Source organism: Carlito syrichta, unplaced genomic scaffold (assembly GCF_000164805.1).
Source record: "Carlito syrichta isolate Samal-C Ts95f unplaced genomic scaffold, Tarsius_syrichta-2.0.1 Scaffold302727, whole genome shotgun sequence".
Taxonomy (NCBI): domain Eukaryota; kingdom Metazoa; phylum Chordata; class Mammalia; order Primates; family Tarsiidae; genus Carlito; species Carlito syrichta.
Genome location: NW_007246823.1, coordinates 335627 through 357807, shown reverse-complemented (window position 1 = coordinate 357807; position 22181 = coordinate 335627). Strand labels below are relative to the sequence as shown.

The following is a 22181-nucleotide window of genomic DNA, read 5'->3' as shown; positions in this document are numbered from 1 at the left end:
CTGAGCCACTGAGCCCAGCCAATTTATAGTTCTTAAACATAGTCCCTCATTCAGTCATTTGGTAAATCAGCCAGTCAGTCACTTAGTAACTATTTACTGAGTGACCACTTCATAAAAGGCAGCTCTTTCTACTCAGATCCTTATTTAAAGGTCTCTGAGGAAAGGTCTCACGATACAGGAGGTGAGAGGTACTGAAGCTCTGCTCCATCCTCACTGCAAAATAGTCTTCCAGACACTCCAGACACATGCAATCCAGCATGCTGACTCTGCTTCCTGCAGCTTCCCCGAGGTCTGCCTCTGTCTCCTTTTGCCTTCTCCTTTCCCTTTTGACTTCCCACTGCTCTGCATGGATTTAAATACCCTTATGCTAATAACCCCAAACTTGGGATCTCTGGCCTTCCTGCTCCCTTGATCTGCAGACAATATCCAGCTGTGCCCTTGATGTGCCCAGGGGCTGAATCAGTATTATCTCCACCAGGGCAAGGTACAGCCATTTTACCTAGACGTGTCCCAAATGGAATTTTGATCAATGGCCCAGACACTGGTCATTTAAAAACAAACCTACATCTGTTACTCAGTCTTCACTATCTCTGTAAATGACACCCTGCACACCATCACCCAAGCCTTGTCCAGGAGCCTTGACTTCTGGCTCACAGTCCCCACAGATGGCAGGCAGCAAGTTCCATCAACACCGTCTCTAAATATACCTGGAATCTCTCCTGCTATAATCTCTCCCCTCGGCTTCTCTAACAGCCACCTATGTGGTTTCCTGGCTTCTGTTCTTGTCACCTTCAAGGCATGTTATGTGGCAGTGACATAAATCTAATCACAATGCTCATCTTAAACCTGTTGATTGTGGTTAGAAGTAAGCCCCACCGCCCACACAGTCCACAGATGCAATAGCCAGCCTTGCTCACTCTCCGCTCACACACTCTCCAGCAACAAGATTCCATAGTTTATTTTTTGACTTCCTCAAATGTGCCCAATTCCTCCCTCCCTCAGGGCCCTGCCTTATGTTACTCCCTCTTGCTGGAGTGGTGTCTTCCCTATGCCACCAACCACTTGCTCTTGGCATGATGAGATCCCAGTCATCCTTTCATCTCCGCATCACTGTCACCTGCTCAGATGCCCTTGACCGTTCTCCACCCCCAGGAAGCAAAAAATGTTTACCACAAATGCCAGCTTGTTTCCCTCTGTGTTTGGCCACTCGCTTTGCCTTGTCTCCTCCTCTGACCGTGAACCCCAGGAGGCTGGAGTGTGTTTGTGGGATTTGGTGTTGAATCCCTAGCATGTAGCACGATTCTTTGTGCATAGCTGGTGCTCAGTGAAAATTGGTTGAATAAAAGAATAAAGGTTAAAAAATAAAGGGCACAGATGACTGACAAAAAGATTCTTTTTCATCAGCATAATGGTAAGTGACAAAGGTATTTATGTCTTTTGTCTGTATTTGGCTACTCATGCTGTCAAAGGGACAGCAGACCTTTAATTAGAGTTCTTCCAATTCAGAAAGCTTTTTTTTTTTCTTTTTTGAGTTAGACTCTTTCTGTTGCCCAGGCTGGCGTGCAGTGGCATGATTACAGCTCCCTGCAGCTTCAACTCCTCCCACCTAGGCCTCCTGATTACCTGGGGCCACAGGTGTACACCACCATGCCTGGCTAATTTTTAAAAAAATCTTGCGGAAACAGGGTCTCGCTTTGTTGCTCAGGCTGATCTCAAACCCCTGGGCTCAAGCAATCCTCCCATCTTGGCCTCCCAAAGTGCTGGGATTATAGGTGTGAGCCACTGTGCCAGACCCAATTCAGAAAGCTTTAAATCTCGAAAACATGCCCCTCAGAGAAAGGGGGAGGAAAGAAGGAAAATAGTTTAGAAAGCCAAATGGCTAGTTTCCATTCTGGAGTTTTGGAGCCCACCTCTGCCCACTGTTTTTTAATGACATAATTATGTGTCATTTCCTTCTTTGCCAAGTTGGGCTCATCATCCTCTTTCCAAGTAGCTGACTGGGGCTGAGGTGGGGGACAGTTATGACAGTGCTGCTAAATTTTTCACTGTCACTGGCATTTTGGATCTTGAAATGAATCCCATATAATTAAGACGATTATTACCCCCTGTGGTCGCAGTGCACAGGGATGAACATGAAGTGATGTGGTGATGTGATACATAAAGTGGATGGTCTCAGTGGCTGCTGGTGAAATTCTAGGGTTGGTCACTAGACTTGTCCACACCGTTAATACTGTCACAGTTGGTCATCAAACAGCAAACAGTACAGTTTCTCCCCCTTGATGGGTTTGGCTGGCATGCTTTGAAGTTCTTACTGGAGACAACATTCATTAATCATATAAATTCCTGCTGATAACAGAAGTGTCAATGTGGGCACAGTCCACTAACGTGGAAGGAGCCATGTCCAGCAGCTGCTTGAGCAGTTTGCTTGGGACATATTGAGCTCCCATGCCCAGTCTACACTTAAAGACATGAAAAATCTCCATCAAAGATCTCGTCATGGGCTGGCTACCACCTTGATCCCTGAGTCAGTCCTTCCCAAGCTTTAGAGAGCACATGTGGCCTAGTAGAAATCCGGTGTGGGTTGCACCATGTAGTCCTCTGGAGGTCAGGGAAGAAGGACAAATGACCAAGAGGGAGGCTTTTGGAAAATGGGAGACAAAGAGGTACATCTGGAGTGAGCCAGTAAGTTCAATGGCAAGAGTCAGGTCCACTTCATCGAACTGTGGGAAAAGTCGGCGGCTTGCTGGCTGCTTGGCAGGTGGGACTGGTCATGATCCACAGTGGAAAAGTCTGACCTCCATGTCTCAGAAAAGGGAAGCCTGCCCAGTGGTACTGGGGCTCTGATTTTTGTAAGGGTTGGGTTGGCCTTCCCAAAACATCAGGGCAAGTGGCAGCAAACATGCACAGGTGCATGTCTGGTCAATGCTGACACAGAATCAGTCTACTATTTGTCCGTGGCTGACAGTCATTCTGACTGGTTAGGGACCAAGATACATTAGTGCTTCAAAATTGTCAATATACTTTCTGCTTCTGGTGATTGCAAGAATGACTAAAGTGGTGTTTCTCAAAATTCAGTTAGCATCAGCATTACTGAGGAAATATATTTAAAATGCAGGCCAGGCACAGTGGCTCACGCCAATAATCCTAATGCTTTGGGAGGCCGAGGCAAGAGGATTGCTTGAGGCCAAATGTTCATGTCTAACCTGGGTAACACAGCAAGACCCCCATCTCTACAAAAAATTTAAAAATTAGCCAGGCATAGTGGCGCATGCCTGTAATCCCGGTACATGAGAGGCAGAGGCAGGAGGATTGCTTGAGCCCAGGAGTTCAAGCTGCAGTGAGCTATGATCTCACCACTGCATGCCAGTCTGGGTGATAGAGCAAGACCCTTTCTCAAGAAAAAAAATAATGCAGGTTTCTGTGGTCTCATAAATAAACATCATTACTCGGTAGGTCTTTTGAGACCGCAGAGTCTACCTTTTAAAGCCTTCTGGGTGATTCTAGAGCACCCGGACATCTGAAAACCACAGCACACAAGTCATGACACAGTGGGGGCCTCCTTTCCTTTGAGGGGGTCCTGCTGCAGTGAGGCAGGTGCTGTTGCATGACTAAAGCACCCAATGTGTCAAGAAGGAAACTGGTAGACACTCCCGGGATCCTCTGGGAAGGCCTCCTCTTCATCTAGCTACTAAGATGGCGCTGGGTTGTGGGAAGCACTTTGGGTCCTCACCTTTGTCAAATATCTGCACGTTCCTTTGCTTGAGCCACTTTTTAAGACTGTGTTCCTGGGCCTCTGAAGTTTTGTTATCTGTCTGTCTAAAAAAGGTATTCTTTCAGTTACCTTCTGTGATAGACTTGTATTTTCATTTTAATTACATCATGCTCACTGTAAATGTATGTACCGTTGAGGACCAAGTATTTGGATAATATCTAAGCAAGAAAGAAAAAAATAGCGCATGGACAAAATATGTTTCTGCCCAGAGCACCGCTAGGGGGCGCGTGAGCTGCTGCAGTCCTTCTGGAGAGCAACAAGGTGGTGCTCAGTTTCAAGGGAGTGAGCTTGCAGCCAGCAGCACCCCATTCCCCAGCCACAGATACACAGCCCAGAAACAAAGTCAAGGGATAAGAAGACCTTGTCAGCACTGTTTGAGGTGGCCATAGCACATGTGGCCCTAGCAGACTAGATTAAGTTGACTGCGATCAGATGTCCATGACAAGGGTGGACAGATAAAATGTGGAGAGTGCACTCCAGAGAGGACAAGGCAGCCATCAGAGGCGCTGGAGCAGATTGAACATGGCAACACAGATGGGTCCTGAAAGTGCCGAGTGGACTGACCAAGAAACCAACTGGAGTCAGTACCTCAATCTATAAGTTAAAAATACAGACACTCAGCCGGGTTCGGTGGCTCAACCTGTAATCCCAGCACTTTGGGAGGCTGAGAGGAGTGGATTGCCTGAGTCCACAGGTTTGAGACCAGCCCTGGCAACTTGGCGAGACCTCGTCTCTACAATGAATAAAAAATTAGCCAGGTGTGGTAGCGCACGCCTGTAATTCCAGCTACTTGGATGGTTGAGGCAGAAGGATCACCGGAGCCCAGCAGATCGAGGCTGGGGTGGCCGTGAGTGTGCCAATGCCCTCCAGCCTGGGCAAAAGAGTGAGATGCCAGCTCAAAAACAAATAAAAAATACAGACAACCAAACAACAAGAATAAAATATCTTTGTGTATTCACCTCTGTGGTCACAGTTTATCACCAGGAGGTGCTTAACCTGGGTTGAGCTCTTTCAGGGTCAAGAGTAAGTGTGGACATTGGCATTTCCCCTGGTGTGTTAGCACTTTATGTGACTTGTATTTCCTTCTCGGTTCCTAGCTGAGTATGAGAGCTGGTACCTGTAATCAGCCTTCAAACCATCATCTTCCCCAAGACAGGCAAGGAAAGCCTAGATCTGCAAATGTGACTCTGGTTGCCCTGAGCCTTTCGTGGCAATCCCCACTCACCGTTAGAGATGGCACACTTTCTGAGATTCCTCTACGGTTTCAAGCTATGTATGCATCCAAAGTCTTCTCTCTACACTGCTCTTGGCAACCTGTGTATTTGTGTAATATCTGTGTTTCTCCTTCAACTCTTTGGATAAGCAGACATCCCATGAACCTTGTTCTGAAAATGCCTGATATCCATGGTTGTTTTTGTTTGTTTGTTTGTTTTTTGTTTTGCCACTTTTGAAAAGCCTACAGATTATGTGTGCCAAGTCTGATTTTCCTCTACATACAAAAAGTACTGTTTTCAAACCTAGTTTGGAGAGAAGAGAAACCATTTCATGTGTCTCCCTCACCCCAATGGACTCTCCTGGAGCCTGTTGATGCGAAGTCTCAATGCAGACAGAAAGGACCCCTGAGGAGAGGACACCAACAACCTCCACAGTCCCAGAAAGAAGTGGTCACAAGAAGCAGCTTCCCTGCAGTACCTTCCTCTTGTCCCTCTTCCCAACCCACAGGCGGCCTCTTGCCCTCGCATTGACAAGAACCAGTCACCGGCGTCCAGAACAGAGAGCAGTGTTGAGAAGCACAGATTCTGGGTCAATGTATCCAAGGGTGAATCAGCTTAGTCCTCCCCAGCTGTGCGACCTTGGGCAAGTTCTTCGACCTATGTGTGCTCAACTTCCCCATACACAAAACAAGACAAAGTTGCTGTGAAGATTTAGCGAACTCATGGAGATAGAGACCACACCTGGACCTGCCGTGAAGTGAGTGGTCAGACACGCTGGCCGCTGTTCTGCCATTGAGGAATGCTTAATAAATCAGGCAGAAAGTGTTCCAAGGAGAGACACTTCCTATCCAGCAGATCCCTGTGAGAGGTCCAGCCCAGTAGGATGAGAAGGAAGGACGATACCTCTACAGTGGGGCTGCTCCCCTGTCCAGTTACCATTGGGAAGACACACCACACTGCTGGGTCCAACCAGCCGGAACCCAGGGTTGCAGGTAAAATGGACTTCGTGATCTACTAAGTACTTGCTTCCAAACTTTCTGCCATCTGCAGGGGCGCTCAGAGCCGGGCAGGAAACTGTAAGGAGAAATGGAAGAATTAGGAACCCCTCCTCCTGGACCGCAGCCCTTGAGACATGTCTCTGGATTATAGGATTTCCCATCTTGAAGTGCCTGTCCGCTGCGTGCCTGCTGCAACCCTGACATTCTGGACATTCTGACTGCTGCATCTCATTCTCAAAGCACTCTTGGGAATGGGTAGCATGATGCCACTTAGTGAGAGGTGACGAGACTGGGCTCAGAGATGCTGAGTGTTGTGTGCAGGGCCTCACAGCACAGGAGGGTCAGATGCTTGGCCCGTGTGACTGGCCCACCCATCACAGCCACCCACTCACTCTGCTTTCGCAGAGCTCCAAGCCCACTGAGTTTCTTCAGGTCCCCTGACTAGGCCGGGCTCAGCCCCAACTCCAGGCCTGGGTTGTGCTCTTCTCTCTGCCTAGAATGTTCTTTTCCCAGAACTTCCACAGCTGGCTTCTTCTCATGCTTCAAATCCCCACCCAAATGCCATCACCTGCCAGGTATTCTCTGATCATCGTGCCCAGCCAAGACCTCCCCAGACTCTCTCTATCCCATGACCTCACTTTGCTTTCTTCTTGGCATTTGTAACCATTGGCATTTTCTCACTGCCTTGTTTCTTTCCATGTCTGCTGTCTGTCCTCTCCCTCAGAATGTATCTGGCTGGGCGTGGTGGCTTACACCTGTAATCCCAACACTCAGGGAAGCTGAGGCAGGAGAATCACTTAAGCCTAGGAGTTTGAGACCAGCCTAGATAACATAGCAAGAACTCATCTCTACAAAAATAAACAAATGAGCTGGGTGCAGTGGTATGCACCTGTAGTCCCAAACTCTAGGGCTGAGGTAGAAGGACCACCTGAGCCCAGGAGGTCAAGGCTGCAGTGAGCTGTGATCATGCCACTGCACTCCAACCTGGTTGACAGAGTGAGACCCCGCCTCAAATAAAAAAGAATGCATCTGACCTGTGTCCCTGCTATATTCCAGCACCAGCCCAGTGCCTAGCCAAGGTGGGAGGATCACTTGAGACCGGGAGTTTGAGACCAGTCTGGGCAACATAGGGAGACCTCACCTCTATAAGAAAATTAGCTGGGCATAGTGGTGCATGCCACTTGGGAGGCTGAAACAGGAAGATCAACTAAGCCCAGGAGGTAGAGGTTGCGGTAAGCCATGATGGTGCCATTGCACTCCAGCCAGGGCAACAGAGTGAGATCCCAACACCAAAAAATTATATTAAATTAAATTTCAAGTTTAAAAAAAAAAAAACTGGATCCAACTGTTGTCTCTTTGGGTGGGAGAGGGGAAGGGAAAGGTGATGGATGCTCTAAACAGGTGTCATTCAACAATTATATCACTATGACACTATGAAGACATGATTGTTGTTAAGCCTAGAATAAGAAGGTATAAGAGGAAACGGGATGCCATTCAGACTAGGGGAGAAGAGAGAAGGCCTTGGGAGGCTGAGGTGGAAGGATCACCTGAGCCCAGGAGCTTGAGGCTGCGGTGAACTGTGATAGTGCCACTGCACTCCAGTCTGGTCAACAGAGAGTCCCCGACATAAAAAAAAAAACTACCTGTTGGAACAACTAATGAGTAACCCAACCTGAGTAGATTGAACAGTCTCTGGCACATAGTAGGTGCTCAAAAAATGTGAGTAAAATGAATGAATGAATAAAAATTAATTAAAAATCAATTTATAGTTGCATTTCTAGTGTGAGCTTAACGTAAGACTCCTGCACCTGTGAAAGGAAAACGAGTTCCTTTATGGATTCCTTTCACCAGGAGCACATCCTGGTGAGTCTGCAGAGTCACCGGAAAGCTCTCTGCTCCTTCTGGAATGAGATGAATATGTACGGAATGAGACCAGCAGCCAGGCAATCTTGGAGACATGGGGATATGAGTGGCACGAGACAGTTCTGGATGGGTCCTGGAGCTGACTGGCTGTGATGCTCAGGAGAAAGAAGGGTCAGAAAAACAAGAGGGCGCTGTTAGCATGGAAGCCAGAAGGAAGAGGATCAAGAGTTCTCCAGAACTAGAAATTATTCTTCCTGACTCCCAGAAAATGTCCTTTTAAAAAAAAAGCAAAAGGTAGTTTTCCCACCCCTTGCCATTTGATCTGGGCAAGTTTCTGACCTTCCCCCAGGTGCAGGCCCAGCCCCTTGCCCCACCTTGTAATGGGATCCTGACAGCTGCCTTGGAAGGGTTGTCACAGGATCAACCTCCACACACGTGAAGTATCCCCCCACCTGGTGTCCAACACACTCTGTGAGAGAGACATGGTGCCAATTTTTTAAAAAGAACATCTGTCACTTTTAAAAATCTAGTATGTTTCAGAGATGAAATCCCTCAAATCTGGGGAAAGAGGATTATTCATGTAATAACAGCTCCCCTTCTGTCTGTCTAGTGGACAGGGGCCTCTAACATGGGCGAGGCAGTTGTATAAATTATTACATGTGGGTTCTCTCCGAAACTCCCAGAGACCACAGCCCACTCTGGTCCCATGAAAACAGGAAGACTTTGTGGAGTCGAGCCTTTAAGCAGAGAAAAAAAAAATGCAGATCAGGGACCTTTGACTGCTAACTCATTCGCTTGTCTTGGCCTCTGTTTCCCCATCTGTACCAGGAAGGAAAGACACCCTTCCTGCCCCATGCAGTGTGTTGAGCCCCACCGAGGGCTCGAGCCTCACAGAGCCTTGGAAAGTGTGAGATTTGGCTGGTAGGTTAGCTCTGCACCTGTGAAGCCAAGGAAAACAGGAGCAGACTCCGAGCTGCTGAGATCCGGATTTGTTGCCATAATCTCTGACAAGGTAGGAAATCCAGCACCATCCCCAGGAAACTTCAACTCACACAACAAAGAAGGCCCTTGATGAATGTGTCTGCAGTGAGTAAATGGTGTCAGATATTCCATAGGCTCATGTCTCAGAATGAACGTGATGACTGCTCTGCTCCCTCTCCCCCTCAGTACCCTGAGAGAGGCCAGAGGAAAGCCAGCCACCCATTTCTGGGCCTTGGTGGTATGAAAGTCACCATGGGGACAACCAGGAAAAAAACACCATGTCGGTCAGAGCCCTTCTCTCAGGGAAGTGTGTCTGGGCTGCCCACTGTAATCTCACCAGACAAATGGAACTTGTTCTCGGCAGCCCTTCCCTCCTACCCACGCCTGTACTACCGGGGACTCACTGGAGGATGTATTTTCATGCCAGAAAACTGGGACCAATGTTGGTTCATGGACTGTAACAAGTGTACTGCACTGGCAGATGGTGGGGATGTTGTGTGTGTATCGGGGGGCAGTGCTGAGGGGTGGAACTCTGTGCATGCCACTGAGTTTTGCCATGAACTTGAATCTGCTCAAAAAATTGTCTACTAAGTTAAAATCAGACTGGGCATAATGGCTCACGCCTGTAATTCCAGCAGTTTAGGAGGCTGAGGTGGGAGGCTCGCTTGAGACCTGGTGTTCGAGACCAGTCTGGGCAACATAGCAAGACCTCATCGCTACAAAAAAATGTTACAAAAATTTAGCCGGGCATAGTGGTGCACACCTGTAGTCCCAGCAATGGGGAGGCTGAGACGGGAGGACCACCAGGAGGTAGAGGCCGCGGTGAGCCATGATGATGCCGCTGCACTCCAACCTGGGCAACAGAGTGAGATTCCCAACTCCAAACAAATTAAAAATTAAATTAAATTAAAAAACTAAAATAAAAAACAAAACTGGATCCAACTGTTGTCTTCCTGGGTGGGAATGGGGACGGGAAAGGGAATGGATACTCTAAACAGGGTGCCTTTCAACAATTCAGTCACGACGCTATGAAGACGTAATCATTGTTAAACCTGGAATAAGAAGGTATAAGAGGAAATGGAATGCCACTCAGACTGGGGGGAAGAAAGAAGGCCTTTTTAACATACCCCATCCCACGACCACCAACAGGGGTTAAAAATGCGTGGCAGAGGGAAGCAGAGGCAGGAAGGATGAGGAGTGTGGCCCAGGGGCCTCGGGCAGGGGCAGGTTGGGTGGGGAGAGCATCTCTCGGGGACTGCTTGAGCACTGCCTTGGGCCCAGTGGTGCTGACGTGAGGACCCACCTGGGGGGGCGTCTGGGGCCACCCTGCTCACAGAATTCTGTAGCACGGCCAGCCGGCTCTTCATGTGGCGGATGCCCTCGGCGAAGCGCGTCTCCTGGCCCTTCAGCAGCTGCTGCAGCTGGCGGATGGCGGAGAGGAGCTGCTGTTTGCTGAGACAGTTCTGGGGAGAGAGGAGACCGCCACTGCCACCCGTGGAGACCAGCTCAGTCCCACAAACTCGGTGTGGGCTTCTAGAAGTCACCGGAACCACGGGGTCCACACTGCCCTCATGGCTCCCTAAGCAGGACACGAAAGTGACTTCCAGCTGGACGGTCCCGAGTGCATGGATTGTGGCCCGAGTTCACCCTCAACAGAAGCAAAACATGGGCAGGATTGATGATTCTAAGTGAATGGGTGGTTCAACAATGATTCAAACCCAAAGTGGCTTGTAATCAGTAGGTCTGTTACTCCAAAAGACACTCTCTAATTCTTCACTGAGTTAATGCCCTGGAATCTGGGTCTTGGGGAACTTTTTCTTTCTTTTGCTTTTAAGCATTTTTAAAAGCAAATAGATGATAATATATATAAAACAGACAAAACAGAAGTGCCCAATGGTTCCTATGCTTTTAAGCATATAACAGGGCAAATAAAAAATTCAGTAGAGTTAAAAAGGCATTCAATAAACGTAAATGTCTAGTTATGATTTTTTTAAAGCCATAAGAAAAACAGAAATCAGAAGTATCATGTGTATCATGATAAAGAAGACCTAACTTAAAGCAACATCCAGCATCATAAGCATCATTTGTAAGGACACAAATCTCAAACTTTCCAATTTCAATTTCCTTTAAGAGCAAGGACACAGATGGGTGTGGTGGCTCACACCTGCAATCCCAGCACTTTGGGAGGCCAAGACAGGAGGACTGCTTGAGTCCGGGAGTTCTAGACCAGCCTGGGCAACACAGCAAGGCCTCTTCTCTACAAAAAAATAAAAATTTAAAAAATGATCCGGGCATGGTGGCATATGCCTGTAGTTCCAACTACTCAGGAGGCTGAGGCAGAAGGATCACCTGAGCCCAGGAGGTGGAGGCTGTGGTGAGCTGTGATCACGCTACTGTACTCCAGTCCGGGGGACACAGTGAAACACTGACTCAAAAAAAAAAAAAAAAGCCAGGACATGAAAAAGAGCAAAGAGGATTGAATCCCGTAGGGGAATGACAGGACCCTGTGAGGTGAGCATGTCTCTGCTGAGGTGGTTCACATTCAACTGGGAACTGCATGTGACAATAACGTGGCTTGGACTCATGTCACCACAGGAGAAAGGAGGTTCATCAAGGTCATGATGATGGTTATCTTTAGGGACAGGCTTATGAATCATTTTTTAAATTTTATTTTTTATACTTGATTTTTTCTAGGTATTAGTTTTACAATTAAAAAAAAATTTCTCTAAAAGCCAGCTGGGCAGCTAGGAGGGGAGGCTGTGGCTTCTGCACAGCCTGGGTGACTTCCAGCCTCTGCCGTGGAGCGTGCCACCGCCACCAACACCACTGCAGTGGAAACAGAGCTGCTGTTGCTCTCCCAGGGAGGCTGCCAGCCTGCTGCACCTTGGAGAGTTCACCAGACACATGACTCACTGGCCAGATTCAATGGATGCTTTTGACAAAGTTGAATCCTCAGTTGCCCCTGGAACTTGTTAACCCACAGGGTTCCTTGGCCTCCCCATATCTGAGGCCTGATGAGACATGGCCCCAATCACAACTGCTAGGAATAGAAGTTTCATTTGTTTTCCTTCCTCCTCCCCCACTGTGGTCCTTCCTACGCAGGACCTGGGGCATCCGGGAGCGACCTGCAATCCCCTACTTGCCTGGCACCACATGGCCATTACACCCAGACCTAATTTCCCACACCCACAACCCCTCCCTTTCTCTTAAAATAAAATTTAAAAATTTAAAAATAGCTACTTTTATAGATGACCTCATGGCTTATATGTCAATTACATTTGTAAAGTACTTCACGGTCTATGAAGAGCTTCTTTGGTAGAGCGAAGCAGACTTTAGCTACTGGCTGACAGCAACCCTGTCATGGTAGAGCTGGTCTGAGAACCCTGTGATTTCAGCCCTCCAGCTACTCCAATGGACTGTCTCCTTTGTTCTCAGACACTCTTGTGTGGTGAATGATATTAGGGATGGATTTGCACTGGGGATTGACAGGACTGGAATATCCAAAACACCCCACAGTTGATTTCCAACTCCTGTGCAAATTTCGGGCTGGGCAGCCAGGGCCGTGGGGGCCCAGAAGTGAGGAGGGAACATGGAGGAAACATCCTTGACCACATGGAGCCAGGAGAGCAGATGCCTCCCTGTGCTATGAGCCAGCCAGGGCTGTGACAGCTGGGAGAAGGCTGGCTGCACCACAGCTGCCCCAGGAGACACGGAGGACTCAGTTTTGAAGCCGGGAGAGATCTGTGCCAAGGGCTCTGCTGGGTAGGGCAAACACATGGCTAGGAACCTGGGGGTGGTGGCGTGGGGTTCCAGGAAATAAAGGGGCACATGTGGAGGGAAAGGGGCCCTCCTTCCATTTGGCCTCCAGGCAGCCAGATATCTCGGTCTAACTTCAGTGCTGCTAGCTGCAGGCACAGCTGCCTTCTGCTTCCAGTGACGTTTCCTGCATCATGGACAACAGCACTAGCTGCCTTCACCCAGGTGTTCATTGGGGGTGAGATGTGCTCAACTTGCCAGCTGCCACTGAAAAACCCTGAAAACCTTCAAGACCAAGCAAACTAAGGCCACAACCCCAGCGGGGAGGGAGGTGGTGAGGTAGCCAGCCGGCTTGCTGAGGGAAGGTGGGATGGCTCTAATCCATCCCTGCATCTGACCTCTCGAGGGTGATGCCAACAAAATAAAGCATGGTGCAAGGAGAGTCCTTGGTGCTCTTGGCAGGCCAGTGTGCCAGCATCAGGGCCAGGGTGCCAGGGAGACAGAGACAAATAGTATCTTGAGATTTTAAGGTCTGTGATACACCTGCTCCTACCAGGGCAGGTCCTTGATACTAAAATGCTGCAAATGGATCCCCTGGGTGCCATGCTCAGTCTGTCACCTGAGTCAACATAGGCACAGGCATAGCTGACTTCCACTGCAGCCCTGGGTGATGGGGCTGGAGTCCCTACAGACCAAGACAAGAGATCAAGGGACTAGCATTATGGGGACAAATGAGGTCATGCAAGGGGGAGTAAGAGCCCAAGTGTCTGCCATTATCTTTCTTTTTTCTTTTTTTGAGTCAGAGTCTCACTCTGTTACCCAGGCTGGAGTGCAGTGGCACACTCATGGCCACGGCAGCCTCGGCCTGCTGGGCTCAGGCGATCCTTCCACCTCAGCCTTCCAAGTAGCCGGAACTACAAATGCACACCACCATGCCCAGCTAATTTTTTTGATTTATGGTAGAGATGAGGTCTCGCCAAGTTGCCCAGTGAGCTCAGGCAATCCTCTCACCATGGTCTCCCAAAGTGCTGGGATTATAGGCATGAACCACCACGCCCAGCCTGTATCTGCCATTTCTAACTGAGAAAGTTTTCTCATTTTGCTTAACCATAAAAAAGAAAGCACATTCCCTGCAAAACAATTCAAAATATAAAGACACATCAAAACGAACAAGTCCCATGACCAGAGACAGCCACTGTTAGCTTCTTGTTCGATTTTAACCTTTGTGTTAGACACAGGAGTGCACATGCACGAGTATCATCATTCGGGAGCATAGGACACAGGTTCTGTCTCAGCTCTTTCTCCCCAGTGGTGGCTGTGGCATTATTTTCAAGTCAAGGAGCAGAGCAACCCACCTGATCCCTGGGTCTCAATTCTACTTCTATTCCTCAGTGTGCTCTTTTCAGTCTAAGAAGGGGGCTCCTTGCCTGCCCCCCAGTGTCTGCTCACTTCCCCCTATACCCACTACCATCTCCTGCTCTACAGAGTCAAGAGACGTCATGCAGGGAACTAATCATGTCCTTCTTTGGCTAAGGGGATTGTGAGGGACTGTGGGTCAGGAAGTAGGTCAGACCTTAGGGCTTGTCCACCTGCATTTCAGGAAAGGGCTAGCTTTGGGCAGTTCTTTCCTATCTCAGGGTCCCAGATCCCAACTTTATAAAGCAACCCAGGTTCCACACTCCTTTCCGGAGCTGACTTCATCCTTGGGTGGGAAAACTCACCTAGGCTATGATTGAGCAAAGGTCAGATCCAAGCAGGGTGGGTGAGGGAAGGACTCCACACCCCAGGAAGGGAAGGGTCACCAGAGGCTGCCACCTCAAAGCTGAGGACACTGCCAAGTCAGGGCACCCAGTTTCACAGGCCTCTTCTAGGGCTCTCAAGAGGCCCTCATTTTAAATCTTCTTCTTATAGAGATCCCCTCAAATGGGATAAAAATTCATCCCTTCAAAACCAGGCTCTATGCCCAGTTTATGCCATTGACAATAAACAATGAGAAATAGTTTCCATTTCTTTGAGTTAATAACTTATTTGAAACGGAACCAAGGAAACACATTCAGGGAAACTCTTCCATCTTTGAGGAGAAAAAAAGCAAGATTTACCATTTCTGTTATGAAACTCTTTAAAGGGGTGAGCACTTCATCTATAACTCAACACCAATGGCAGTGTTTGCAGAAAAGATGTAAACCAGTTAGAGAAGTGACAACAGCTGTCACTCCAACCAGGTATTCCTAAGCTGGGGAGGAGGAGGTGAGGATGGCTCTGGAACATGCCGGCCAGTGCTGAGAACTAGGAGGGTGGGGAAAGCTGGCCAAAGGCTCTTGGGAGCTAGAAGGTCCACAGAGCACACCGTTCACCCTTGTTCATCTTCCCTCCAATCCATTCTCCCACAATACTTATGCTGATGGATCTACCAGAGACACCTCAGAGCTTAAAAATGCTCCCCTTTCTTTGAGAACCAGTTAGTGCTCCAGGAGAGCTGGGCCTCCAGAGACATTTTATACTCCCAGACCCCACCTGCTGACCCAGAGTTGGACACAGCCAAAGATGAGCATGTGTCCCCCAAGCTCACCCTGTCCCGGTGCCCGAACTCAGTAGGCCTGAACCCATGCATCCCATCCAGTCCTCCTTGCTATCTGGGCTCAATTTATACATGAAGTTCAGGACCCAGGGCCTGCTCTCAAGGCAAAGAAGGACACGGGAGAAGCTTCAGGAGTCTCTAGGATATCGTGGGGCTGGTCCTTGAAGCTTTTGTTCTGTGATCTGGCTCGATGGCCTTCCTCACAGGGATAGTCTTGGCATGGTGACAACTTCTGAGAGCCACTTTGGTGACAGGAGAGCCCTGAGATCTCTGGCGGCCACGGATGACACCTCAAACTTGGAGGGGCCGCCTCTCACGCTGGTTTCTCCGAAGCCACAGCTATGCCTCATGTCAGCATTTTGTTAATGGGAACACAGATGTTTTGATGCCTTAGGTCTATGAAAGGACGGAGCGATTTGCCAAATGTGTGCCTGCTGGCCAAGGCTCGAAGCCCTCAGCCTCTGAGTCATGTCGAATTCGTGCATGTGCTTTCTCCAGAACTTGTTTTTATTTTAGACCAAGCCAGCGGTGGGTTATAAATCCTTGACTTCTCTTCATCTCAAGAACCTCAACTCTGCACCCACATATCAGAGGAGAGAAAGCAGACGCTTCTGGGGGAAGTGAGAGAATTTCCACTGGGGAGTTGCCCAAGGCCCTTTTGTTAAGGTTTTCCAAAGAAACAGAAGCAACAGGAGAATATGCATACATACATAGATATCTATGTATGTATGTACATATTATATGAGGGGGACCCAAAAAACACAATTTATTTATTAAAAATTGTGTCTTTATTGTCATATGTTTAAACTTCAATCACCTTCAAAGTACTCTCCATTTGATGCAATACACCTATGAAGATGCTTTTTCCACTGCTCAAAACAGTTTTTGAACTTGTCCATTTTGATGTTTTTTAGTGCTTCTGCCATTTTTTGCTTCACCTCTTCCATATCAGCAAAACATTTCCCTTTGGGGACTTTGTTTTATCCAGGGAAAACAAACAAAAGACACTCGGGGCCATATTGGGTGAATAGGGAGGGTGGGGCACAGGGGTCATGCCGTTGTTTGGTCAAAAACTGCTAAACATTCATGCGGTGTGAGTAGGTGTGCTGGTAAATCACCCATCATGAAATGGGCATATGTGTTGAAAAGATCTAAAAAAGAAAATTTACGGACGCCAAATGCAGCCTCTCACAATAACACAAGCTGGCACACGGATGCTAATGGGTGCCTAGAACACTTACCTAGCGAGAGAAGCCTGTACTACAGGGGGCCCACTCTTCAAAAATAAATTCCAATTTTGGGGGATCACCTCTCATATGTATGTGTATGTGCATAATACAATATATATATTATGTATAACACACATATCGATAAGCATGACATATACATATTATATATATATGGAGAGAGACGGAGATTTTAAGGGATTGGCTCATGCAGTTATGGGGGCTAGCAAGTCCAAAGGCTGTAGGGCAGGCAGCAGGCTGGGGACATTGTGTTGTTTTGGGGTTAATGTTGCAGCCCAAGACCAAGGACAGAAGGTAATCTGGAGGCAGAAGAACTACTTCTTTCTCAAGGGATTTCAGTCTTTTGCAAGAGGCTCACCCACATTATGGAGGTGAACTGCTGATTTAATGCTAACTATGTCCAAATAACTCCTTCCTAGCAACATCTAGACTAGTGTTCAACAAAATATCTGGAAACCATGGCACAGCTAAATTGACACATAAAAGGAACCTCCGGATGGAACCTCCCTTTGGGAATCTGAGCCCTAAAGTGCTCAGGGCATTTTGGGTTATACCACGCTGGTTGCCCATAAGTCTATATTTACTCTCCAACCCACCCCTTGAATGTTTTTTAAGAGGATCATGGGAGTGATGACAACAGCAGAAGCCAAGAGCCAGCACTGAGGCCACACTTCACACAGGAGCTCATGAGATGCTCTTGGCAGCCCAAGATGTGGGCATGTTAGCACAACCACTTTAGGGGTGAGGAAGCCAAGTCTCCTAGCCACAGTGACACACCCAGGATTTAAACTTCAGGGTGCCTTCTCCAGGGCCCGATGTGACGGGATGGCTGGACCCGCCTTAGACAAGGGTCCCCAGAGAGCCGCCATGAGTCCTTCCTCACCGGTCTCCTGCCTCCTCTCACTTTACAGCATGCCCTTGGGAGCCTGGTGTCTGCCTTGGTCACCCTCCCAGCCACCCTTCCCCTGGCCCCTTTGCATCCCTGAGGGCAGAAACAAGTTTTAGACAACTTGGAATCTTCATCAATGAGTATAGGATCTGATTAGGTGCTAGATGCTTGTTTGAACAAAAAATGAACGAATGAATGAATGAATGGGGAGTGAAGGAATGAAGCAAGTGTGAGCCCAAGACAATCTCTTACCACCCAAACCTACCTTCCCCTTTCCCCTGCTTGCTGCCCCGCTAACCTTTATCCAGGTGCCCATTCACCTGCAGACTTGGCTGTGCTTTTAACAGCATCAGTGTTACCTTCAGCAACACTTCAGCAACTGATTACCCCGGTGCCCAGGTCAGGCAGGGAGCTGTTTCCACACACAGGACATCCCGCAGTGCAAGGCCCTACCGGGCACACAAGCCCGGTATATGAGCCTTCCCCTCGCATCTCACAACTTAAGGACCTTAAGTATTTAAGTGGCAGTGTGTAGTGCTCATTTCCTTTTGGAATTTCACCCAGTATAAATAAAGAAGGAGAAAGAAAGTTGGGAAGTAAAAAGGAATCACAGGAGGCAGCAGTAAGAAAAGGAATGTGTTCTGTCTGCTCCCTGATGGGGATATTGGTGAGGTTGAAGCAGGGATGTGGCATACCTGGCTTCTGACTTCTGTCTCGGGGAAACACAGATTGCAGGAAAGAAAGTGAGGATGCAGGGAGAAGAGATGGGATGGGAGTGCCGTGATCTCAGGACAGGATAACCTCAGTCACACCATCACCAATCCACGCAGCACTCTTGGGATTTTCCCCTAAAGAGTGGGGAAGAATCTGAAAACCCACCTCACTTTTTATTTAGCTTTTACCACCATCCAGGTTGGTCAGTCCAAGAAAAAGGACTCCAAGGTTTCAGAATCCTCACGCCATGCCCAAGCATCTGGCAATCACGTTATCCCTCCTTTTCCTGCTTGCCTATGCTGCCTGCAAGATCCAAGCCCTCTCTCCGCACACCTCTACAAGCTTGTTTCTACCTCAGGGCTTTTGCACTTGCTGGTTCCTCTGCCCAGAGAATCTGTGCCTGGTCCTCTAGAGTCAGGCATCTGTCTTTCCGTTTTTACTGTGATGTCTCCACCTCAGAGAGCCCTTACTTGCTCCCTTAACACAGAGTAGCCTCTTGGCCACCCTCCAAACACCACACCACTTCAGCCCTTGGCCCCCTGATACTTTTCTGGTTTAACTGGTTTTTCTCTCCCTGCTTGGTGAGCTCCTTGGCAGTGGAGACTGTGTTGGCCCTATCTTTCTCTCCCCTAATACATAACAAGCATTTGTTATGGGCTTGTTATTTGAATGTTATTCATTTGCTCCTGCTACAACCCCATGAAATGGGAGCGTCTATTATCTCCATTGTTCAGAGGAGGAAACTGATTCTCAAGGGGCAGAAACTTGCCCCAGATTGCTCACCCTGAGTCAGGATGTGGAGCAGAATCTAATCTTCACCAACTTCTACGCTGCCCCAGGCCCTGCTGCCTCCCCTCTCAGAACAGCACCTGTCCTGACAGCATGCTAGGCTCTCAGGACATAGTTGTGGGATGAATACATCCTCTTACTTGTTAGACTCCCACTGTCATGCAATCAGAAAAAAGGCCTAAATTGCAGGAGCCCCCAGGTGATACTGACCACTTCAGGTGATACCAACATATTTGCATGTTTTTACACTTCAGTGTGAATGACTGATCTGATGCTTCTCTGGAAGGGATTTCTTTTTTCTTCTGCTACTGCAGACTGCCCTGTCCTGGAGCTCAGGGGCCCTTTCCCCTTCCTCAAGTCAGCCTGAGAATCATATGATGCTCTCTGCTCCCAGAGGGCAGGTGAGGCTCCTCGGGCAACTGCCCAGTTGCCAGTCTTGCTCTCTGACCCTAACCCTTCCTTCAGAGATGGGAAAACTCAGGGGTCACAGTGCCTCCCCCTCTGGCTAAGGTCTGGAAGCAACTGAATCTCCCAAAGAGGGGGAAATATCTGAGTCAGTGGCCAATCAAATGGCAAGAGTGGGGCTAAGGATGGCTTGGGTCTTCCCAGTTCCCTCGCAGTCTTTGATGTGACCAACTGTCATGTCTCAATCTTAACGCTGGAGGCCCAGCCCCAGGCTGAGTTCCTCAGGCCTCCCTTTCCACCAAGCCTGCCTCCCTTGGGTGATCCTGGTGCCCAAACCACCAGAAAGGCACACATTTTCCTATTGGGGGGGGCGGGGGATTATTCTGTCCTTGAGATACAAATGTTTATTTATTATGGGTTTGAGTCCTGCCAAATAATGGGCGTTTATTTTTTCTTTACAAAAATATGTGCCATGTCCTTATTTTAGGTTCCTGGAAGTTACTGAGAAGCATAAAATGCCATGAAAGGAGGCTTGAAAGGATGTAGAAAGTTCTACCTGCCCAGGGAGTCTGTCCCATTGTCCCTGGGGCTCAGGGGCTGCACAAGTCTTGGGAAGGTTGGCAGAAGCTGGACACCCCTATGGATCAGGAGAGTGGCCAGTACATCCAGGCTTCTGTCAATAGTCATGCCTGAACAATGGGCATTCCTCCTGGGGCAGCTGGCTGGGACGCAGGTCTGGGTGGCCATGTGGAAGGAGAGCTGGTGCCCAAAAGGCGAGGGGCAACTTCATAAGCATCAGGCTTGAGCTGCCCTGAATCAGGTTGGGTGTCAATTAGAACCATCCAGGGCTAAGCAGACCCTGAAAGGACACCAGTTCCTGGTTGAAAGACTCCAGGCCAAGAAACCACTGAGCTGGCAGGCCACGTCCCCTTCCTCACCGGTCCACAGTGCAGTTCACACCTTCGACACTCACTGCCCAATGCCTCCAGGCAGAAATGCCCCAGTGGAGGCCTCCATTCTTCTCTGCAATCATGGCTGCCCTTGACAGGATGCGGGTCCCATTCCTGAATGTGCCAGGGAGAAGTGGAGGCTGCCAATGAAGGCAGAAGATGCTAGGAGGGCCTCCCTGTCACTGCCCTGCCTGACTCCACCCATTGGTCTAAACACAGATGCCTGAGGGAAGCAAGTCTCTGGGTCATTAAGATGGAGGGTTTGCAAGACTGGCCACAGTGCTTCCTCCTCTCCATGCCAACACCATTTGCAAGGGGACTCTGCCACATTCCCATCAAGAGGGAAGTCTGTTTTCCCACCTGTGTACCTGGGGGGGTGGGGTGGCTTATGACTTGCTTTGGCCAACAGGAAGCAGTGGAAACCATGTACCAGTCCCAAGGCTGGGTCTTGAGAATCCTGTGCACTTGTGCTCAGGCTTGGCACCCTACCACATGACTACCATGTGCAAAGCGCTGGCTAGCCTCCTGGAGGATGTGACGCCTCGTGGAGCAGAGCTGAGATGCACCACATGAGCCACCCTAGCTAGACCAGCTAGCCCCAGTGAACTTGGCAGCTGACCACAGGCAAATGAGCAAGCCAAGCCCTGTCTGGATGAGCTTAGTCTGGTCCTGACTAGCAGAACAGGCCAGCTGAGCCCAGCTCAAATTGCTACCCCAGTCTGCCAACTCCAGATCCAGAGCTGATCTTTCAAAACCAAAAGCAAGGGTCCATGTCTGCTTTGTTCCAAGTACCTGGGTCATTGTAGGCAACAAATGTCTGCTTTGTGAAATCCCTTTTCTAGATCTGGATGGTTTGCAAACCCCTGTTCTTTCAGCTCATCTCCATGTATTGATATAAAAATTCCCACTGCAGGGTTGACAAACACTCCTAGTGCCATGACTGGGGCAGTTATCCCTGGATCAGTCATGGTCTCCTTCCATGCTGAGCTCTAACGTGACCCACGATCCCTCTCAACATGGACTCTAACAGTCCCAGGCCACGGGTCCGAGTCGGCAGCTAAACTGACACTCATGAGCTGATCTCCCAGGCCACACTGTGCTAAGAAGGAACGTGTTTTCGTTTTCCTTTTTCCGTTCTTCCTCATCTCATTTGTTCTCAGACCAAGGAACACATCTCGAATCTGCCCCCACAAGAGGCATTGGTTTTCTCTGGGAAGTCAGTGGGAAGGAGAGTTGGCATTCAGTCAGCAGGCGAGAGCACGCGGGTCAACCTCCTCCCTTACTTCCTGCTCTGGCCTTTCTCCCAACACTAGGATTCAGCAGCCACTTTTTTGGTTGCCTCAGACACCCCCACCACCACCCCTTCACCATCCCCCCCACCCCCACCCCCGCCTACAACATGGGATGATGGTGCTACCCTTGGCTGCTTTAACACTTCAGTAAAGAAAAGGAGTAATACCTCCAGGAAGGAAGTGTTTTGACAAGCTGAACAATAATGAGTTAAAAATCATTTTCCTAGGGATGTGTTAAAAAAAAAAAGGGAGTAGGCCCAAGACAGAAAAAGACTTGTGATCTAGAAAACACAGACTCCTGCTCAGGAGAGCGGAGGGCTGTCTCCCAAAGTCCCTGGGTAGCCACAGGGCCACAAGCCCAGAGAAGGTCAGCAAGACGGGAGCAGAAGGCAGAGGACTAGGGAGTCTGGGCTGCAGGGAAAAGAGCCCTGGCAGATCATCAACTAGGAAGGAGATTTTGGAAACAGTTGTGCTGTGTGGACGGCAGACTGGGGCCAGACTGGGGCAAAAAACTCTAGGAAAATTTTTAAAATTACACAAGAAAGGAAGTTAATCATAGGGGACTACTGGCTCTGCAGTGAAATGTGGGACAAAGCACTCATCTGTCCTTACAGGAGATGGACTGCTTAGAAATGCAGAGCCAGGCTCGGTGGCTCAGCCTGTAATCCCACACCTTTGGGAGGCTGAGGTGAGTGGATTGCCTGAGCCCGCGGGTTCGAGACCCGCCTGGGCA

The 22181-nt window shown here is 49.0% G+C and overlaps 1 protein-coding gene across 1 annotated transcript in view; it reads right to left on the bottom strand.

Moving 5' to 3' along the window:
• The window catches only part of FBLN7 (fibulin 7), a 55967-nt gene that overhangs the window by 29252 nt on the left and 4534 nt on the right, over positions 1 to 22181 (bottom strand). The window contains exons 2-4 of the mRNA XM_021711838.1: positions 21160 to 21365; positions 10132 to 10407; positions 5890 to 6060 (exon numbers count right to left, since the gene is read on the bottom strand). Of these exons, the coding sequence (XP_021567513.1) occupies positions 5890 to 6060; positions 10132 to 10407; positions 21160 to 21365 (653 nt within the window). The remainder of the gene's footprint in view (positions 1 to 5889; positions 6061 to 10131; positions 10408 to 21159; positions 21366 to 22181) is intronic.